Source organism: Myotis lucifugus, unplaced genomic scaffold, assembly GCF_000147115.1.
Source record: "Myotis lucifugus unplaced genomic scaffold, Myoluc2.0 scaffold_93, whole genome shotgun sequence".
Taxonomy (NCBI): domain Eukaryota; kingdom Metazoa; phylum Chordata; class Mammalia; order Chiroptera; family Vespertilionidae; genus Myotis; species Myotis lucifugus.
In genome coordinates, this window is record NW_005871141.1 from 1,487,724 (window position 1) to 1,508,991 (window position 21,268).

A 21,268-nucleotide genomic window follows, 5' to 3' on the forward strand; every position below is an offset into this window, starting at 1 on the left:
ATGTGTTACCACCCATGCATGTCCCTTTTAAGAGTATTGTGCTCAAAAAAGAAAAGAAATAATAATAATAATTATCGTGTTTATATGCAAACAGTAAATTACTTTAGTAATGGAATCCGTGTGGTTGTGGTAGAGCTGACTTGCTCTCTGATTGGCTGTGTCATAAATGGGTTAGGTCTCGGGTTCTCTCCTTCCCCATGCTGTTGCAATTCTGGCTTTCCAAGGAAAAGTCAGACTAAAGTGGCTTTATAAATGTTCTGTTGAAATTGTTCGAATAGGAGAGTCTGAAAAGTTTCTGCCCAGTAAGGCGTGGAAATGGAAACCAGTTGTTTAATACCCACACATTCCGTCTAGGATATGTAATTTGCCATTGTGCTTCACTTTCCCTCCTTTATCATTACATTTCCAAGCACACCCCAACATTCAGAGCACAGTGGGCCCTCATTAACACACCATCCAACTTCAACATCCATCAACATTTCGCCACACTTACCCCCATTTATCCTTCAAAATTGTTTTACTGGAGCAATTTGAAGCAAATTCTAGACATCATATTATTTTATTCTAAATGTGTCAGTATTTATCTTTTTAAAATGATTCATTTATGTAAACACAGTCCCTATCACACCCAACAAAATCAACAATAATTGCTTTATATCCAAAATAATATTCTCCTGAATATTCTCCTATTCATTTAAAAAATGTATTTTTCACGTTGATGTGTTAACACGTGTCTCACTTGTAGGAGTTGTTAGCTCTTACACATCTCCTACACAGTGCAGCATTGCCTCTCTCCCACTCTTGTTCCATGCCTCTGACCAGATGAAAAAGCAGGGTAAGTCCCATAGAACACCTCACACTCTACAGTTAGCTAGTGACGTCCTGGTGGCGTCATTTAAAAATCATCTGTGTCCATATTTCCTATAGACTGGAAGTTAGAGATAAAGGCTTAATTAAATTCAGCTCTTCTTTTAAAAAAATTTTTGTTATTTATTTGTGGCAGAAACACTTGAGGCTCTATAATTCAACTAACGTCACATCAGGCGTGACACCTAGGGTCTAGTGTCTACCATCGCTTTTTAAAAGATGACTTTTCCTCTTTTTCTATTTATATGTGTTAGTTTTGTAAGACTAATTCAGGGTTTTAACCATGTGAGTTTAGTTATTTTTGTTCGCATCTAACAAGGGAGTTATGTAAAGTTCTGGGGGGAGCTTTAAAAAGATATTAGTTTTTTGTTTAAAGTTTTAAGTTTGCATTTTGACCTTTTTGTAAGGATGTGTGTTGTGTGTTTAACCTTTATTAACTAATGTTAAAACTGTGATGTGTGCGTAGAGTATTACGTATGCGTGTTCATGTTTAAAGAATGGCTGTTGATGATAAAATAAAAATCAGCTTTCATTTTTCTAAAAAAAAAAAAAAGACATTAGTTATATGGAGGCACATCTGTATTGACATATGTAACTAGGTATCAGTACGTGTGCCTGTTTGCTGGCGCACATTGTTAGCCGCCAGAGTACCCGTGTTTGGAACCAGACACCAGGAGTCACTTTCAGAAAGTGATGGTTCGGTTGGTGGGGAATTTTGTTTGTTCCCTGCGATAAAAAGAAAGCTGCTTGGGTCTGGGAAGGGAAATGTTATACAAGCGCCAACCCCAGAGGTTGACAAAGGGAACAAGCTTTTTGTTTGTTTTTCACGTGGCCTCTTGAAAATCAATCAATCAGTGTGCGAAGAGCTCAGCAAGCTGTCGTCCCCAGTTCATTTTAACCCGGTTTTGAATCCCAGCGCTAATCCCTTCTACAGGAGCGACATAAAAATGGAAATGTGAGGCAGCGATCTAAAATCCAATTTACTTTAATCATTTGACTATTTAAGGTGAAATTTTTAAAACTTAAACCACCAGGATAATTCCTATTTTTTTTGGTCAATTATTTTAAGGGATTTGTTGATTATCCAGGATGTTCTAGGTACTTAACTTTTCTTATTAGTGACACACGCAGAAAAACCGATTTTAAAATTTTGTCCGTCTCAAATTTCCCATTGGATTAAAACAGGTCCAAACCCCCTGCTTTCATGTGGGAGTTTTTAAACAAGAGCAGAGAACTCATCTTTTCTTTGCGGGGTGAAGGGATCAGTAGGCTGCCCTTGCATTTCTCCGAGCCCGCTCCCTAAGTGCTCTGTTCTGCCGTTGCAGGGGGCCTACAAGTCGTCCACAATCTGCTACTGTCCGGAGAAAGGCAGCTGGACAGAGCTGGAGGGAGACGTGGCGGAGCCGCTGGCAGGGCCCGCCTGCGCCCCGGTCATCCTGCCCGCCTGCGTCCCTTACAACAAATGACGCCAGGAAGCCCTGGAGTGACGGTGTCCGCTCTAGGAAACAGCGACAGGTGACATCACTATTACACTAGGGACGGTGCATTTGAGTGGTTGCTGAGGCTGTACAAGCAACCGCAAAAGAAGAAGACCTGCTCTTGAGCAGATACTGTGTCTGTGACTCGGATCACAACCAACTCCCCGGTGGTGACAGACGCTTCCGTTTCAGGCTGGTTGGAACTTGTCCCAGCTTGACAAAAACGCCTCCCGAGGATCTGAACTTTCAAAAGGAGACAGGAAACACACCGACGAGCGCCCCAGAGAGACCTACGATCAGTATTGTGCGTTGTAGTCTACCTGCATGTGGTCTTTGTTGACGTTTTGGGGATATCGTGTTCATGAATGACTCAAAATTGGACCCACTAAAATATGTACCCTGCATTACAGGAAGTGCCACTTGATTCTATATTCCTAACCTGCGGCTCCATCACAGACTCCATAGGCAACACGGTTGTAGAGAATCACGGAAGGTTAAAGAGAAGCACTTCTGTTTCTATATATCTTGATTTCATAGACCTTCTGCCCCTTCCAGCCTCGGGGGATGAGAGAGGAGAAGGAGGCTGGCTCTTGTAGCGATTGCTTTCCGCCCCGGAGGCTCCAGGCTAGCCAAAGTCATCATTTCTGTGTCCTCAATTTTGTCTGAAAGATTAAAAGAAAATACACTATGTCACTATTCGGTCCATGGAGTCTTGCTCATTTTTTTTGCAGAATATAAGCAAGTAGTGAACACCCGGTATTTGCTCCAAACGGTAGGATTGGCAGGCAATCAGACAATATTGTGTTTTCTGTTGGGTAACGTATCTGACCCAAACTTCACCCACAAGGAAAACTGGGAGATAGCTTTCAGGAATTCAGGAGCTAAAAGCATAATTTCTGTCAGTAATTTCTATGACAGTCCCAGTTGTCTCTCTGTCCCTAAAACACATGACCTACGAGACACAGGAGCAAGCCATCGCTCCTAACAAACACCCTCTTCCTCCCCTTGGCTCTAGAAATGGCTCTAGAGTGGGCTCTAGGAAAGCACATGACTTACCCTGGTCATTCCCCCAACTCATCCTACGCTTATCAGCAGAGACGCCTGAGCTCAGCGTAGTGGGCCGTAGCTCGGTGTTTGCCGGAGCCTGGGGAGCTCAGGCCCAGGAGGGCAGGAGGGCAGGAGGGCAGGAGATGGTCTCAGTGGGGCCAATCAAACCAACCAAACTGGCAGCAACAGGAATTTGATGTTCACGCTCTTTGGATCTGGAAAACATCTGGTAGGAGTCAATAAAAGCCTAAAATATTTTTTTAATCACCCAGAGATGTCTGTGAGTCCCTTGGCAAATGTGGCATTCAGAACAGCAGCCTGGGAAGCCACAGTTGGGAACCGCCTGGCACCAAGTTCTCACTACGGACACGCCAAGACGGACAGGTGTACCGGAATCCGCTGCGTCTCTACAGTCAAGTGCAATCTTTGTTGTTTTTGTATTTATTTGTATGTTCAGATCCAAAGGATCCATTGTAAAATATATATAAATATATACCCAGTGCAATTAGCCCTCATTTCCTTTTCCTTGAAAGCATATGAATATATAGAAAGCAAGAAAAAGTACAGTACTTTGTGGGGAAATCCCAGCTGACGTCATGAAGAGAACAAGGTCTGCTCCGAACCTTTTACTGTCACCTGTCACCACCCCGTCTGAATGTCGCCGTTTATACGCGGATATTTGCTTTCCTTACGCTTGTTCTTCATTTATTTTTTATTTCTAATGAAAATTTAAAAAAGCATTTATGAGGACAATAAATAAAGCTTTCTGTACTTCAGAAGGACACAAACTATTAGTGGGAAGTGAATAAATAAGTCACAGAGGATGTAAATTTTGTACACTATTAGAATGTGTAAATGAAGCTTGCTTGGAAGGGGGAGACTTGAAATAAAAACTTTATGTACTAATTCAATTGTCTCTATCTTCCTACTTATAAAACCTATGTATAAATCTCTACATTGAATTGTTTAAGTGTTTGTAACATATAAATACGTGTTTTTATTCTGCAATATACTTTACAAGTTGATTTAGCTTCCTGGCAGTATATAAATGTATACAGTATGGACAATGCTAAAAAATATGGAATGTGTCAGGAAAATGTTGAGTTAAAAATAATGAGTTGAATCAGATTTTTCCACTGTTAGAGTGTTACAAGGAGGCATAACTTATCCAATATCTAATCACTAAATATTTATAGAAAGTAGTAGAAGCACCATATGTATTAAACAGTACTTGCACACTTTCTAAAAAACAAGTGGACCACACATTCAATTAGATACATTCTCTAAATATATAGTATTTCATTTTTTTTAATCTGAAAAAGAAGTTGTACAGGGCAAGGAAAGAGGCTGTGGCAGACCATAGGGGAAACTGAGGCATGTAGCTGCAGGTTGCAGGTGGGCAACCTTCCAGGTAAAGAGTTATGAAGGGTCGGAAGCTACTTCCTGAAGCTTGCAAGCTAGAAAGAACTTACTGCCATGCTTCCCAGCCAAGTCTACCATTCTTGGGGCTCAAACTCACGTTTAAAGGGTAATTTGATCCTCCTGGTATCCCATGAAAGCAAGCATGGTGCGTTCTGTGTTCTTGCCCTGGCCCTGCCCCTCTGCACACTGGCGTACCATTCCCGAAAGAGGCCTCTCTCTACGGTGGCCTCCGTTACCATCTGCTTTAGACCCAATGGCTCCTTTTGGCAGGGCTTCTTCCAAATGCCCTGAATACCCCAAAGCTCTAGTGCTGGCCAGATATCAGGAGCAATGAAGTAAATATAATTGTCTTTGTCCTAATCCCAAGCAATCACCTACTATGAGTCCATAACTAGACACCCTAAACCTGGGAGAGGGTTTAGGCAGTCCCTGAGCCTAGGGACCCAGGTTTTTTTATTAATTAACTAGAGGCCCGATGCACGAAATTTGTGAAAAGGGCTCGGCCCTCGCAGGCCCGGCTTCGTCCAAAAGATCGTCCATAAGGTCATTTGGCTGTCTGGTCTAATTAGCATATTATGCTTTTATTATTATAGACTAGGGGCCCAGTGCATGAATTCATGCACCTTGAAAGGAACCGTGGGCCGTGAGGCTGCAGTCGGCACAGGGGCAGGTCTCTGCCCATCCTCCACTCCCCGCCCAGCCCCTCCTGCTGTGGCCCCCAGTCTCCTGTCTGCCAGCAGCCCCACTCCGGCCGCCACCACTCCCACACACTAATGGTGCCAGCCACACTCACACCTGCTGACAGCGCAGAGCGCTTGGGGCAAGCGCCATCAGCCTATGCGAGTGTGGCTGGCACCATCAGTGGGTGCAAGTGGTGGCTGCTGCCCCGATCACCCCTCAGGAGCAGGGGGAGATGGAGAAGCCCTCAGGGGTGATCAGGGCCGGCAGCCGCTGCTCACACCTGCTGATGGCACCAAGTGATTGGGACTGGTGCCAGGCACCGGCAGTGGGTGCAAGCAGTGGCTCTGGCGCTGGCTGCAGGTGCAAGCGGGGCCAACACTGGCGGCAAGTGCGAGTGCGGGGCAGGACCGTGGCATGCGGGAGCAAAGAATTTTCAGTAACTACCAGAGGCTCACCCTGATGACAACAACTGGCGCCCCGCCTTGGTCTGGCACCCTTGCTACCTGCTCCACCATCCTGCCATGGCCAACGCCCACCATGTTCCGCATACGTCCCCTAGTAGTCAGCACACGTCATAGTGACCGGTTGTTTGGTTATTCGGTTGTTCTGGTTGTTCCACTGTTTGGTATATTTGCATATTAGGCTTTTATTATATAGGATTGTGTCTTTAGACTTAAAATTATCACCTGCATTTGTTCTCCCCTCTTAGAGCCAAATTTATATTTTCCCAGCTGCTTAGCACATCACTTAAATTGTCATAATTATCAACATTGTAAGTATCAAGTATCCTATAGAATGAAGAAGTAATATGCAAATTGACCCTCATGCCGTAACGCCATCACAAGATGGTGGCGTGCACAGCGGGGACGGGGCAGTGGGGGCAGGGCCAGCAGGGTCCTGTGTCTCACGCAATTTTGCGTGACGGGTCACTAGTTTATTAAACATAACTCAAAAGGCAGCCCATAAATGCCAGAGTTCCCATTAAACCAGGTTCTCTAGGTCAAAATATTTTTAAAATAAATGAGAAAATGGACCAAAATAGGATTGAGTTCCTGCAGATAGGGGAGCAGGAAGATCGCAACTAATCAAGCCTGGCTTCTCAGCAGCACCTGACCTAGAGGACGGTGAACTGATAGAAAATAAAATGGCCGTGAGCAACAAAAAGGCCCCCCAAGAACATATCCCAATGGGATGTTTGCTTTGTGTAGCTTGGGTTGGTAGGGGTGCTCTGGATAGTGCAATAAGTATGGTCCAAGTACTGGATGGGGCTTTAGCATCTGTTAAGTCTACAGGCTTGATGCAGTAACGAAAGGTTCAGTTCTAGAGACCCATATAAAAACTGTGCTTCAAGAATACAATGTGGGCTTAGGAATAAAAAAAAAATCTACAAATTGAAGCTTGTGTGGCTTATTCTATTCTATTTTGTTCTATCCTAGACTATTGCCTCGCACATATTAAGAACTTGGCAAATCTCAGTTCTTTATGTTATCAGGAGTAGTAGTACCTTAGTGTTGTTAACTCACTAATGTTGCTAAAAACAACACCGGGAACTAAAACACTAAGGTGGTGAGTCGACCTGTAGGACTGCGCCCTGCTCGGGCTCTGAAGAATCAGGTCACTTCAGTAAAGTGATCCTTCATTCTAATCCCCTCTCATTGTTTATATCTTAAGTCGACCCTTCCTCTGTGACTTTCTAAATCCTCTCTCTACAACAAAATGGCATTTTGAGGTGAGCAGGGGGGCAGGCAAATATTTGGCTGCAGGACAAGGTCATCCTACACTGCTCAAATCTGGGACATTTGGGAACCAATTGAACTAAATTAGGCAAAAGGAATAAAAAGAACAGCATTTAGTTACTAATTCAAAGCTATTATATCAACAATCCTATATATAAAAGCCTAATATGCTAAGAGTCTGGTCGTCCATTCAACCAATCAAAGCGTAATATGCTAATGATATGCTAAGGCCACTCAGCCATTTGCTGTGACATGCACTGACCACCAGGGGGCCGACAGTCAACCGGTCAACCAGTCACTATGATGTGCACTGACCACCAGGGGGCAGACGCTCTGACTGGTAGGTTAGCTTGCTGCTGGGGTCTGGCCGATCAGGACTGAGCAAGATGGGCTAGACATGCCCTGGAGCCCTCCTGTGGTCCCTCCCCAGTGGGCCAACCTCCCACGCCCTTCCTCGGCCCCAATCATACACCGGTGGGTACCTGGCCTGGCCTGCACCCTCTTGCAATCCAGGACCCCTTGGGGGATGTCGGAGAGCCTGTTTCAGCCCTACAGGCCAGGCCAAGGGACCCCCTGGTGTACGAATTCATGCATCGGGCCTCTAAGTTTTATATAACACTTCTACTCACAGAATGCTTACTGAGTCAGGCCCTATGCTAGGCATTTTATTCATGTTTTCTGTTTACTCTGAATGGCTCTTCAAGGTAAATATTATTCATATTAAAGGTAAGGACACATGCTCAGAACAGGTGAGCTATTTAGTAAAGTGTAACAGCTGAGAAGTAGCAGATTCACACCAAGGTGTTAACCTAAGGTCCTCCTCCAATCACCATACTCTCTCCTGCCCACAAAGAAATTTCTTAAACCAACCACTTGAAGTCATGTAGGAACTCCTAGTAGATTGGCTGCTTTTCCCACATAGGAATAGAATGTGCTGGAGGGAAAAGTGAACACGTAATGCTGATGTGTTCTGCTGAATGCTATATTGCTGGTGAGGGTGAGTACTGGGAAGCACAGGTGTGGGAGAACCAGCAGGAGCCCGCTCTGTGACCCTGAGAGGTCATTTAGTTCCTCCGACTTTAGTTTTGTATCTGTGTTTGGAGTGCTGATCTCTTCTTCAAATAACTGTTGTGAAAATCACGTGTGAAAACACTATACCTCATAAACTTCTGAAGTAAATTACACATCCGCTGTTAGGTTGTGACGACCAAGTTCAAGTGTTAGCCTGGCGTGGGAGAGACCTTCAAGTCTGGCCTCAGCCTCACTTTTAAGTCACATTTTTCTTTACTACTCTGTTCATTGAGCAACGTGCATCCCTGCCTTTCCACACGCACGGCTATGCTTTTCCATTGTGCACTTTTGCTGGTGCGTGTTCTCCACCGGGAATGCCATTCCAGGCTCAACACTACCTATTAAAGCCCTGTCCTCCAAGGTCCCCGTTCAGACTCCACTGCCTTCATTAAGGCTCCATGATCGCAAGTCTTCTGTGATATGTTTCATCTGACTTCCTATGGCTCTTTTCACCTGACTTCCTACGGCTCTCTTATCCATTCAATGCTATTCGTCAGATTTTGTGTCTTACCCTCTTACTAGATCCAGGGTTCTTTGAGGGTAGGAATAATGTGCAATATGTCTTGACTAAACCATAAAGCCATGAAATATTTGTTGAATAAAATACTTTATTTAATGTGCAAATTATAAACATTTTGGGAAATACAGGGAAGAGGGAAGAAAATTGCCTTGACTTCACCAACAACACAATAACTTTTACTTTTGTGGGGGTATTCGCACTTTTTGCATTGTGTACAACTGAATTTATATCTTGGCATCTTCACTTTTTAGCATTTCACAAGCATGTTTCCATGGAACTAGGTGGTCTTTACAGGAATTGTTAACAGTTTCACAGGATGCTGATGCACATTCCAACATCGGCCACTTTTGACTGATGTCCTGGTGTCACTCAGTCCTCAGACAGCATTCTCATGTGTCCTTTCTGACTCCCTCCCAGCAATTTCCCTCCACAGATCATGTTCTACCCAACTGCCACTATTGTTTCACCATAACAAACACGTCAAAATACATAAAACTCCTGGCTCTCCAAAAATATGGCGTATTGAGTTCATCTCTGGCCATTTCCCTCATCTAATATTTCTGACGAGAAATTCTCCAACTCCAGGCCCTTCCAGAATAGTTGTGGTGAGTTGTACTTTCCTTGTGAATGGACTTGGACCACCAAGATTCTACTTCAGGCCACATGGCACTCATAGACTTTGGCAGGAAGTTCTTTACTTGTCTTACAGATTTGTCTTAAAAGCAATGCAGACAATTAAAACCAGCTGGGGTGGAATGCCATACTAAATGTATTCATTTCTTTCCCAACATGACTCGCCGACGTTAATCCAACTTGCAGGAAAGAAAGAACTTTAAAGCCATACAGCCCTGGAGGCTACATGTCTGATGAGAAAATATAATCCAAATCTCTGGGTAGCCATCCTTAGGGTGGTCATCTCCTCCTCTAAGTTCTTAGAATGTTGCCCGTCTATACTGTTCATATGACACCTCTCATGTTTTATTATATAGACGGTGTTTTACTGTATTTTTAGACTTGTTTTCACTAATCTCCTTGCTGTAGCATGGACAATGCCTGAAATGTGCTTTCCCCACAATGCTTTGCCCATTGTGGTACTCAACAAATGGATATTGGGTTCTAGAGGCATACAGAATTCCCAGAGTAGCACAGTCATTTCTGACTCAGAATTTTATGCTCAGAATCTTGAAAATGTAAGTTGTACATGGATTTTCTCAAAGACAAATCTGACTGCTGCCAATATGACAAACCCTGTCTGTGTGTGCAAGTTAGTTGCCTTTGTTAAATTAACCATATTTTTCCTACTTAGTGACTGTGAAAACCAGAATTTTAATGCAAAAACCCTTGTTCGGTTGTATAAAAGCCCTACTATTATGAAAATCTTGGCCCAGTACATAAATGGGTTAGTAATTGTGAAATCCTGGCCTCCAGCTCAGAAACACAAATGATGAGGATGAGTATGTAATAAATCTCTTGGTATCCCCAAACAATATCTTCAGTATTATACTGTCAGTCTTTTGTTCACATATTCCTTCCACCTTGGGCAAAGCTATATGATATGCCCTGTTGAGAATATAAATTTCTATAAGTCACTATAATGCAAGGTACATGGCATAAAGAAATACAAATAAGGTGACATGGGAGTTTCCGAAATGATGAATTTATGTCCAACTAGGGAATCTTGAAAGGCAGGGCCAGAGAGAGTATACAAGGTCAGTCCTGAAAAATAGGTAGAAAAAAATTTTCTTCTATTAATGTTTGTAAGGTGACCCTTGAAAATAAAGTAAATAACAAACCAGTTTCATATGGAAAACTACTAGGTAAGATATTATAATCATCTCCAGTTTAGTGTATTACATGGTGGTACAATTGATCAAGAAAATGAAGAAGTGTGAGGGCAAGGACTTTTCATGTTTAGATAGAACAAGGTGAATCTGCAGTAAGACACAGGCATTTCAAAGCCATGAAAGTGATTAGGACTCGATGAACTCAAGTTCCACAGAGAGAGACGGTGTTTGGAGGTGAGCTGATGATGGCCAATAACTTTTTTCTCTGGGACATTTCTACGTCCCGGCCACAAGTTGTCCAACCTCGGCCCATTCAGAGGACCTACGCAGTGGGAAATTGGCCAACTCTTAGCTGTCACACAGAACTGGAGTGACAAAATGAAAACCTGAGGCAGCCCTACACAGGCAGCCAATTTCCCCTGAAGGATATCTCTGGAGTTCTGGTGTTATACAGAAAGAGGAGGAAGTAGGCCCAGAACTTCTAGAAGGCGAGAAAATGTTTCCACATTTTCACAGTGCTTCAGAACGGAAGACTTGCCAGGTGGGGAGATCCGCTTCACATACATGGCTGCTCATTTGCAGATTGTAAAGTTGTGTGAGTCAGGAGGATAAAGAGTTAAGCTGGAAACCACAGAAGGGAAGAAGAGCTGAATCTTCAGACTTCAAGACTGGGAAGACAAAGACCAGACTCTCAGCCAAAAGCCCAGGAGAGCCTGCCCTAGGAGTAAGGACAGACCAACAGTCGACTGAGAAATACTGAAATGAGCCCCAGCCGAGCTCAATCCCTGGTGGAATCCAGATAATCACCTTCATGCTCCATCTGCATAACAGAGAAAGGCAGAAACCTTTGATATGGAGCCACTACCGTTCTTTTATACATAAACAGTATATTCAGTCAAAAATTACTAGACAAGAAAAATAACAGAATAAAACAGAGTAGAAATAGGCCCACTGCTGATCCAGAGTTTTGAGTAAGCAAACAAGTAACTATGATTGACATGTTAAAATGAAGAAAAAGTAGACAAATAAATGAAAGGATGGAGAATTGCACCAATAAATTAGACCTTTTAAAGATCAAATGGTTATTTTAAAACTTAAAAAGAAAGAATATGTTAAATTAAGAACTCAATGAATTAATAGTAAATTAGACACAGCCAAACACAGGATTGGTAAACTGGAAGAGAAGTTAATAGAAAATAACTAAAAATGAAGCCCAGAGAGAAAACAAAGCAGAAAAGTATATACATTAAAGTAAAAGAGACTTCTGGAACATGCTCCAAATGTCTACCATGTGTGTCATTATCATTCCAGAACGAAAGAAGAGAGATGATGCTAAAGCGATATTCTAACCAATATTGGCCAAGAATTTTCCAAAATTGTTAAAGGATATGAACCCCCAAAACCTCAAGCTGGATAAAGATAAAATCACAGTATATCATAGTAAAATTCATAAAAACCAAAGGCAAAGAATAAAAAGTCAAATAATTTTTAAAGGAACAACAATTATACTTTCAACTTAGTTTTCAACAGAAATGATGGAAGCCAAAAGACATTATTATAACATTTTAAAGTGCTGAAAGAAAATAAAAGTCAATTCAGGATTTATATCTGGTGAAAAAATACTCTGAAATCGGAAAGAGGGGTTTTCAGAAAAAAGAAAATGATCATAAATGGAAACATGGAAAAAAAGAAACAGGAGGGAATTAAGAACACAGGAAAAGATTAATATTTAGGTAATGATAAATGAGGAGTATTGATCATACAAAAAGTAATTATGGATTCTTGTACAATTATAACAATTATATAGCAAGAACAATTCAAAAGACAGAAGGGCGTGGTAGAGTTTAAGTGTTCTAAGTTCCTATCACTAGTAGGAAAGAGATAAAAGTAATAATTTGTAATAAGTCAAGGAGGCATATAGTGATCTCTAGGTTAATCATTAAATGGATAATAAAAATGTAAAATTAACAAATGAATAAGAGGAAAATAGAATAATAAAAACATTTAATACAAGAAAAAGCAAGAAAGGAGAGAAAAGAATACAAAACAGACACGATAAAAAACAAATGGTAAGATGAGAAATATAAAACAAAATGTTCATAATTTTATTAAAGATAAATGGACTAAATACTTGGAGTCAAAAAATAAGATTGTCAGACTGGTTTGAAAAAAAAACAAACCCATAGATGCTTAAAGGAGACAAAATGTAAATATAAGAATAGACATAAAGACAGCTAATGTGCTATAATACCATTTGATATAGTATAGAGACAGAATAAAGTTCATCAACGTGGGCATGATTTCTTTCTACATTAAAAGCCTAGCAACTCTGAGTTGGTAATATTTTGGCATATTAGATGCTGTTTTGATTGTTATACGTCAGTTGTAGGTAATCAATGTTTTAAGAACTAATTTTTTAGAAAAGTTTATTTGACATGAAAGAAAAAAGGAAAGAGAAAAAAATGATAAATAGGTTAGAAAGATGATAAGTGATTAGATAGATAGATAGATTATAGATAGAAAAATAATCTTGCATATTTATTATAAACTCTCCTAGAATTTGTATCTATTGCTTATATTACCTGGGATATCAATTAAACACTCAGATTCAGATCTGACTCTTTAAAATGCCAGCTGAGGCAGACCAGACAGATTGTGTGAGAAGCGAGTAGTTAATGGGAGAGGCAGATAGTGTTCATCAGTTTCAAAGGGCTTGTTCCATCAAAAAAGATTCCGCTAATCTGCAGGAGCCGAAGTCACAGGCCCTCAGAGCACATTCTGTGAGCGGCAGCGTTCCACAGCAGTGACACATTTCTGAAGGGCCATGGAGCAAAGCTCTGCCCTGAATGTGTAAGCCGACACCGCTGTAACTAAGACTGCAATTGGACTGGGACAAATCTCTATGATCTTGATTTATGAAAATCCAAATGGATGGTTTCCATAGAAATGAATAAAAACCTTTCCAAATTACTTACTTGGGATTAATCCACCGCAGCTCCACAAAGCAAATACCTTTGATTAGGCTCAGTAAAGCAACCAATGAAAAATAAACTAAAATTGTCCGAGAAGGGACCATGCTGCCGTCACTAACAGAAAATCTTCAGCTAAAACATGGATTTTGTCAAGGAAACACCAGTCTGGAGCAGGAGCTCTGCGATCACACCAGCTGGGTTCGAATCCTGACCAAGCCGCTGCCGACCCTGTGGCCTGGGGCTGGGCCTGAGGTGTAAATGCTGTTCTACCGAGTTTCCAAAAAGTCATGAAGACGCTGCCTGCCAGGAGGGGAGGTCACGGCTGCAGCGCCCAGTCAGGTCAGGCATCGGCACTGGAGCCTCAGAAACACCCACCCCTGGCTGGTGCCGAAGGCGGCCAGGGCGGCTGGGGACAGTGCGCCTGACTCCAGGCCTCACCCAGAAGCTCTCCGACCCAGCCCCCCGCTGCTCCCGCTGCCGGAGACCCACCGGGGAGGTGCTGGGGGAAGACCACCGCCCAGCGGCCAGGTTCACGGCTGTTGGGTGAGCAGATGCTCCATGAGAAGCCTCCAGCCAGGAGCTCGTCTCCACTGGCCTCTCCCAGCAGGAAGCCTGCAGGTGCTGCTGCAAACGTCAGCCCCGCTGCTGACACCAAGGTGGGCTTTCCATTCTCTCTCTGTCTCCAGGGAGAGCCGCTCCCCACGGGACATGGCACTTCCTGGTTCTGAGAACTTACCAGCCAGGGGCAACATTCCCCCGGCTGGTGTCTCCACCCCTTTACCTCAAAAATTAGTCAGCAGAGGAACCCAAGCTGCCAACCTTCCCTTAGACCCAGGAACCACCTCTCAGCCCACATCGGGGGCCAATGAGGGGCAGCAGCCTAAAGCTCTTTACCGCCGGGAGGAGTGGTGGCCTCAGCCCAGCCTGTTGCGGGAAACTGGGTAAAGGGTGCACCGGATCTCTGTGTTATTTCTGACAACCGCATGTACATCTACAGTCACCTCACCCTAAAACACTGAATCTAAAAACCTTAAAGTTGAAGAAAAGCTAAAGTGATGAAGTTTGCCTGGAGTTGACTACATTATGTTTTCTACCATTATATGGACTGAAAGGTAGAAAGATTAGGATGATTTGAACAGAACAGTCAATGAGAGAGAGAGAGAGAGAGAGAGAGAGAGAGAGAGAGAGAGAGGAGAGAGAGAATTACCTTAAAGATTTATTGTAACTTGAGATATTCCCAAGTAAATTCATTTGCTCACCTGCTCCTACAGAGCCACGGACTGTTCTTTGAGTGTCGAGTGCGCTTAGAACTGCACTGGCCGCACCCCCAGGCTGTGCCGTCTACTCTTCCCGTTTGGTTCTTTAAAGGGAAAGCTTCAAGAACTTGGGGCATGGCCAGAGTACTCCATGTCTAAGATTTTGCAGGTATTTTCAGTTTTTGTTTTTTCTTCTTTTTTCAAATACTTTACAGTTATCTCCCACCCGGGTCTAATTCAACAGTATTTTTTAAAGCAGCTCTCTGGTTCTCTCCTAAGGAATCATAACAATGAAATGACTGCCCTGCCACCCTCCCCACGGGTATTCTCTTACTGTGTTACAGACCCGTTAGTGCGGGTCTAATTCCAATGGATTTTTAAATGAAGGTGAATATTTAGGTGAGATTATTTGCATTTTTCCTATAAAGTTTGTGTTACTTTGTAATAAAAAAAATATGTTGTTGAAAAATAAGTTGTTAATCTTCCTATAATTCAAAAATCAGGTAAATAAGTTCATGTTTTGTGATTAAAAAAAATAAGTTATCGATGTTTCAGTGTTTCTTAGTCCCCTTTCTACCACCACAAAAAATAGACATTTTTGACCAAGGCAATTTTTTTATTCACCTCATTTTCCCCTTGCACTCAGTACAATCCTGGACCAACTTCCTCCAGTTTCAGGTACTATTTAAGCTCAGGAAATACAAATTTTCACCATCAGTGAAAATAAAGTATAACTGGAATTAAGAAATTTGCTATATAAGTTTTACAAAATAAGTACACTTTTGGAGAACATTCTAAATCCAACTATGAGGGTTTGAGATAATTTTTGGCTCTGTTGTCCTGGTACATATTCAGCCGGTGGAGTCAGTTCATTTATGAAGCAACTAATCTGCCAGGTGAAAACACGCCAGGCGTTCTCACTTGGGGAGGTAACCCAATAGTTGAGTAATTGCTGTCAGCCCTGTTTCATGGTCAGTGGGTTGCCCATGTTCTGAGAATGGTATTTATGATTACCTTGGACCTTCTGTCCTGCCAAATTCAGTCAGACATCTGTACAGCTGTAGAGAGATCTGGTAACAGAATTGTGTGTGTGTGTGTGTGTGTGTGTGTGTGTGTGTGTGTGTAAGAAACAGAAGTATTTAAAAATGTGTACACCCTGAAGTAAAAAAAAAAAAAAGGGCGCGTTTGTATATAAAAGACTGCTCAAGGGTCCTAGGTTCGATGCCGGTCAAGGGCATGTACCTTGGTTGCAGGCACATCCCCAGTGGGAGATGTGCAAGAGGCAGCTGATCGATGTTTCTCTCTCATCGATGTTTCTAACTCTCTATCTCTCTCCCTTCCTCTCTGTAAAAAATCAATAAAATATATATTTTTTTTAAAAAAATGTGTACACCCTGAAGTAAAAAAAAATAAAAATAAAATGGCGCGTTTGTATGTAAAAGACTGCTCTCCATGTATATGCTTGCGTGCTCACCCTCTCGGAGAAGCCTAAGCTTTTGATTGTATGCCAAGCCAAGGAGAGATTGAGTAGATAGGACAGAGCACCTGACTTACCGGGAAGGACACTGGAGGGGAGCTTGGGAGACCACCCACAGGCTCCATCACTGACAATCCAATTTCTGCACTTGACTTTGGCTCCCTGCTTGGAGCGCCGGTGGCTGTGCTGGCAAACTACCTGGAGACAATGATTTCTCAGAGGACGCTGAACGGAAGGAGAAACCGCTGACAGGGAAGCAAGTGCACTCGGGATGAACCCCACGAGGGAAATGTTCCCGGTAATGGCGCAGTTCTGCTCTCCAGTGAGTCCCTCTCTGCTTCACTTTCTTTTGTACATATTTTCTCCAAGACGTGATTTTTGTATCATGATCCTCTTACTACGTCATTTAGACCTTCGGATACAGAGACAGCCGTGAGATCTGCCCTACACCAACAGGCTGCTGCTCCACTGTTTAGCCAGGGTAGGTCTTCTCACTCCCACTTGTCCATATCTCTGTTCAGAGCCCAACTTGGCGAGGCAGTCGGGGGATGCAGCCTGCATGATCAGGGTTGTTTCAAACATCCCAACAAGCCCCCAGCAGCTGCTGCGTCAGAGGGCTGAGTAACACTCATCAGGACGTATGCTTCTTTCCACCAAAGGAAGTGTAACTCTCATCCTATTTCCCCACATAAAAGCTAACAGGTAGGAAGAGCACGGTGGTGGGTGTCAGGCAGAGCTGCCCGGGGAGGGAGGAGAAGGGGAAAAGGGACCGGAAGGGGTGGAAGAGAAACAGGAAGTAGTAAGTGCAGAAAATTGACAGGACCTGGAAGAGGCAAATGTGGACAGAATCAGGAGAGCCCATTCTTTAGTCATCATGACTATGAGGTATAACCCATTGCTTTTCCGTTTGGTGATCTCAGTATTTATTTCCACTGTTTATTTCCGGTGTTTCACCACGTGACAGGTGCTCAAAAAGGAAGGAAGGAGAGGAAGGGAGGGAGAAGGGAGTGAGGGAAAGAGGGAGGGAGGAAGGGAAGGAGGGAAGGAAGGGAGGAAGGAATAGAGGGAAAGAGAGAGGGAGAGGGTGAGGGAGGGAGGAAGGGATGGAGGGAAAGAGAGAGGGAGAGAGGGAGGGAGGAATCTCCTACCCTCTTCCTCTGGGTCTCCAGATAAAAACACCCCCAAGAAGACTCTGCTCCCCTAATATTTGTAAATTTCATAATAAACAGAATCTCATGGGAAAGTTTCGCCCTTGTTTGAGGTCAGCCTCTCATCAGAGACGTCCGGTCTACGGATGATGTCGTTGCACCTGGACCTTTATTATCCTGTTTCTACTTTGCCTGGGAATCACTTTGGGAAACAAAACCGGCAGCAGATTCTAAGCAATAAACTGGTCCAAATTTGCAAGTTTGGGTACAACCTTCTCACACCATCCAAAAGTGTCTAACATTGAAATTCCAGCTTCAGTGAAGTGTATTAATGCACATTTTAATTAATGCAAACCGTGAGGTCTAGCAATGTAGTGGAAACATTCCCTTTAAAGAGAAAAATAATTGCAGACGGATACAGGGACTTAACCCACACCTTCAATTTTCAAAGAATTTATTCCTAGTAAATATAGGAATGTCACTTTACCTGAAAATTAAATTCACTTTAATTAGTGACTATGAGAAAACTGTAGAATGTATTATGCCACTAGAAAGGAAAAAATCAAAACATTGGAGGCAATATAATAATATTAAGGATGTCTTTCAGAATACTACCCATATAGGATTTTAATAGAAGGATTTCTTATATTTTTTAACTCAAACTCTCATCTGAAATTCAGCACAATATTTGTACATAATAGAATGCTATTTCAAAAGGCATTTGATTCCAGCAGAAATGTGGATGCCATTAAGAACCCATAGACAATATTTTATAGTAAAACTAACTCAAAAGATACAAAAATAAAAGATGCAAATCTGAAAACCAAAAAAAAAAAGGATTTTCAACAGAAATAAAGACAAACAGAAAAAAGACAAACAATAGCTGTTATATTGCAGCTATAAATACCACTCCCCCAAATTTTAGTGACTTAACAGAACAAAAATTTCTGTCTCACTCAAACTCTGCTGTAGGTCAAGGTGACCCTCAGGAGTCTCCCTCGGACACTGAATGAAGACACTGTGAAGCAGGCCACTGATCCAGGCTGACAGGGGCCCCACCCTCCTGCAGCTGAGCCATCTGGAGCACATGATCTCCTGGTTCAATAGAACAAAGAAGAGTATGGAGAATAGCACGCCAACATCTACGTGCCACCGCCCAATACACTTCTGTTCATAAGTCATTGGCCAAAGCAAATTCCATGGCTCTGTCTTTGGGGATAAGGACATTTCATCTTTCATGGGAATGGAGAGGGGATCAAATATATTGGCGAACAAGAACCATGTCTACTACAGAGAGTAAGAGCAGGTTGTGGAGGAGAACTCAAGTTTTCTGACTATTTTTAGGATGACTTCAAGCCAAAGATTGCTTCAAGCGTAACCTGATGAGTGGGACTAATGTCTGGAGACAAGGAAATCATCTGCATCTTTTTACCATTCTGCTGAGCCACCTGAATGCTCTCCTCTCTCCATCCGGAACCCTCTCATACTTCTGTTTCACCTCCACTCTTATTTAAAACATTCCCCTGCCTCTGGAAACCAAAATCAATCCTCCTAGACTGGGTAGAGAGCCCTCTAATGTGATTTCATACCATCCTGTAGTCACTCCTCTCTATCAGTGTGTACACATAAAGATAAAATGTTTTGATGCATGTAAAATGCTCTCACCTGAAATGACATCATCATCATCATCATCATCATCATCATCATCATCATTGTCATCATCACAGCACCTATCACTTCCTATTTATTAATTTAACCGTCTCTTTCACAAGACTAAACCCCTGCCTCTTATCTGAGGACACAAACTACCCCAGGTCACTCTGCTCCCACTCAGCTCACACTAGTACCAGCCTTGACTGCTGACCTGGAATTGAGCCCCTCACAGCCTCTGCTTCTCAGTGGCTCCATGTACCCCCTTTTACACTAACCCCCCATGTTTCTTTGTGTTCACCTTCTTCCATAGTTCTGGGACTGTTACAGTATGCATAAGCACTACACCTTTTAATAACACAGACACACATTAGTAAGTGGTTTCGTTTGCAATGAAATTGATATTAGGACATTTCAATAGATAACTTAAGGAAGCAAATTTTCAAAAATGGCCACTGTCCACTTCCATGTTCATTAGTAAAGTACCGTCTCCTCCCACCCATTCCAGATCATCTTTTCTCTGACACACCACGTAGCCATCATACGGTGTGGATGGTTACATTTCAAATTTTATTCATCCGCCCTAACTGGTTTGGCTCAGTGGATAGAGCGTCTGCCTGCGGACTGAAAGGTCCCAGGTTCAATTCCGGTCAAGGGCATGTACCTTGGTTGTGGGCACATCCCCAGTGGCGGGTGTGCGGGAGGCAGCTGATTGTTTCTCTCTCATCGATGTTTCTAGCTCTCTGTCCCTCTCCCTTCCTCTCTGTAAAAAATCAATAAAATATATTTTTAAAAAATTTTTATTTATCCAACATCTTTGCACTTTTATTTTCTACTAATTCCACAAAACTGATTCACTGGCAGACATCGGAAATTATTCCATCGTTAAATAATAAGAATTTACATATATAATATGAATATGCATATGCACTTCTATACACGTATTATCTCATTCGGCCAGCAATATACCATTTTAAAGGTCCTCCTTTAAGAGCTACATTCAAATTAGTGCATCATATAATAAATAATAATAAAAGGCTAATATGCAAATTGTCCCCTCGACCGGGAGTTCAACTGGGAGTTTGACCAGTGGGCGGGGCCGGCCTGCCAACGGCCTGCGGCCCCTCCCCACCGCCAGCCCCACCCCATCAGCTCCTATGGGGGGTGGGCCAGCCGGACCCGACCCGTGCACGAATTCATGTACCAGGCCTCCAGTGATAAATAACCAACGCCAACTGTTAGCTTTATCAGAGAGTGGCGTAAATTCGCCCATTGTTGTCATGTACCTTTGTATCTGCCTTATTAACATTCATTCCAGAAACAGGTTTATTTATACATCTGGTTTCCCCGAGAATCGCTCCTGGCTTCTCTGGGGGTCAGGGTGTCTTCTCCCTGTAGGATAAAAACCCTGACCTTCTCATCAGTGCCAGCCATGAAGAATTTTACAGCCTCCGCGGTAGGTGATGTGCTTGGGAATGTGTCATTGGCCTGTGGAAAATGTATTATATTCTGCGACCTTATTATGCATGCAGTAAAACGTGGGGAAGATATCGTCCCTGTCCGGTTCCCTCTTCGTCTCAACAGCACAAGCAAGCAAATAAAAATCGTGCGTCACAAAGATCGCTTTCCCTTTCCTTCATTTCTTTGGAGGATTATGATGTCATTTTTCAAAAACCATGTCCTGGAGCCCCGGTCTAAGGAGAGCCTGTGGTCATATGAGATTAGAGGGTGGTTCGCCAAAGAAATGAGTTTTGAGCAAGACCCACTGGAGCAGAATTGGGGCCATACATCAGAAGAAAGGCTGCAATGGAGCTTAGCATAAAAGAACTGAGACACCAGCTTTTAGGCAGAAGCAGCCACTAGGATAAAACCCTAATTTTGGAGGAAAGAAACGGTTAAGTGCCTGGTCCTTGCTCTTAACAGCGATGAAGTCTGTGACCTCGGGCAAATGACTTCCCCTCTGCACGCTTCTGTTTCCTGGGGTGTGACAAAGGGCCCACTTTCTGTCCTGTGCTGCTTGCAGGGATGCTGGGAGCTCCTGGGATAAGATACACAGTGAGCATCCTGAGATCTTAGTTGTAGGGTCCTGCGCAGTTTGCTGACACTGACCGACAGAGCTGCCAGGATCTTGCACGGGTCCGAGTATTGGGCTTTTTTTT

General features: G+C 42.9%; 1 protein-coding gene across 1 annotated transcript in view; it reads left to right on the forward strand.

The window, feature by feature from the left end:
* Window positions 1-2,843, forward strand: part of KLHL14 (kelch like family member 14) — a 92,776-nt gene extending 89,933 nt beyond the window's left edge. Inside the window, 3 exon segments of the mRNA XM_006091663.3 lie at window positions 430-454; window positions 1,499-1,514; window positions 2,127-2,843. Coding sequence (XP_006091725.1) covers window positions 430-454; window positions 1,499-1,514; window positions 2,127-2,333 — 248 coding nt within the window. The 3' untranslated portion in view covers window positions 2,334-2,843.
* The last annotated feature ends 18,425 nt before the right edge of the window (window positions 2,844-21,268 follow it).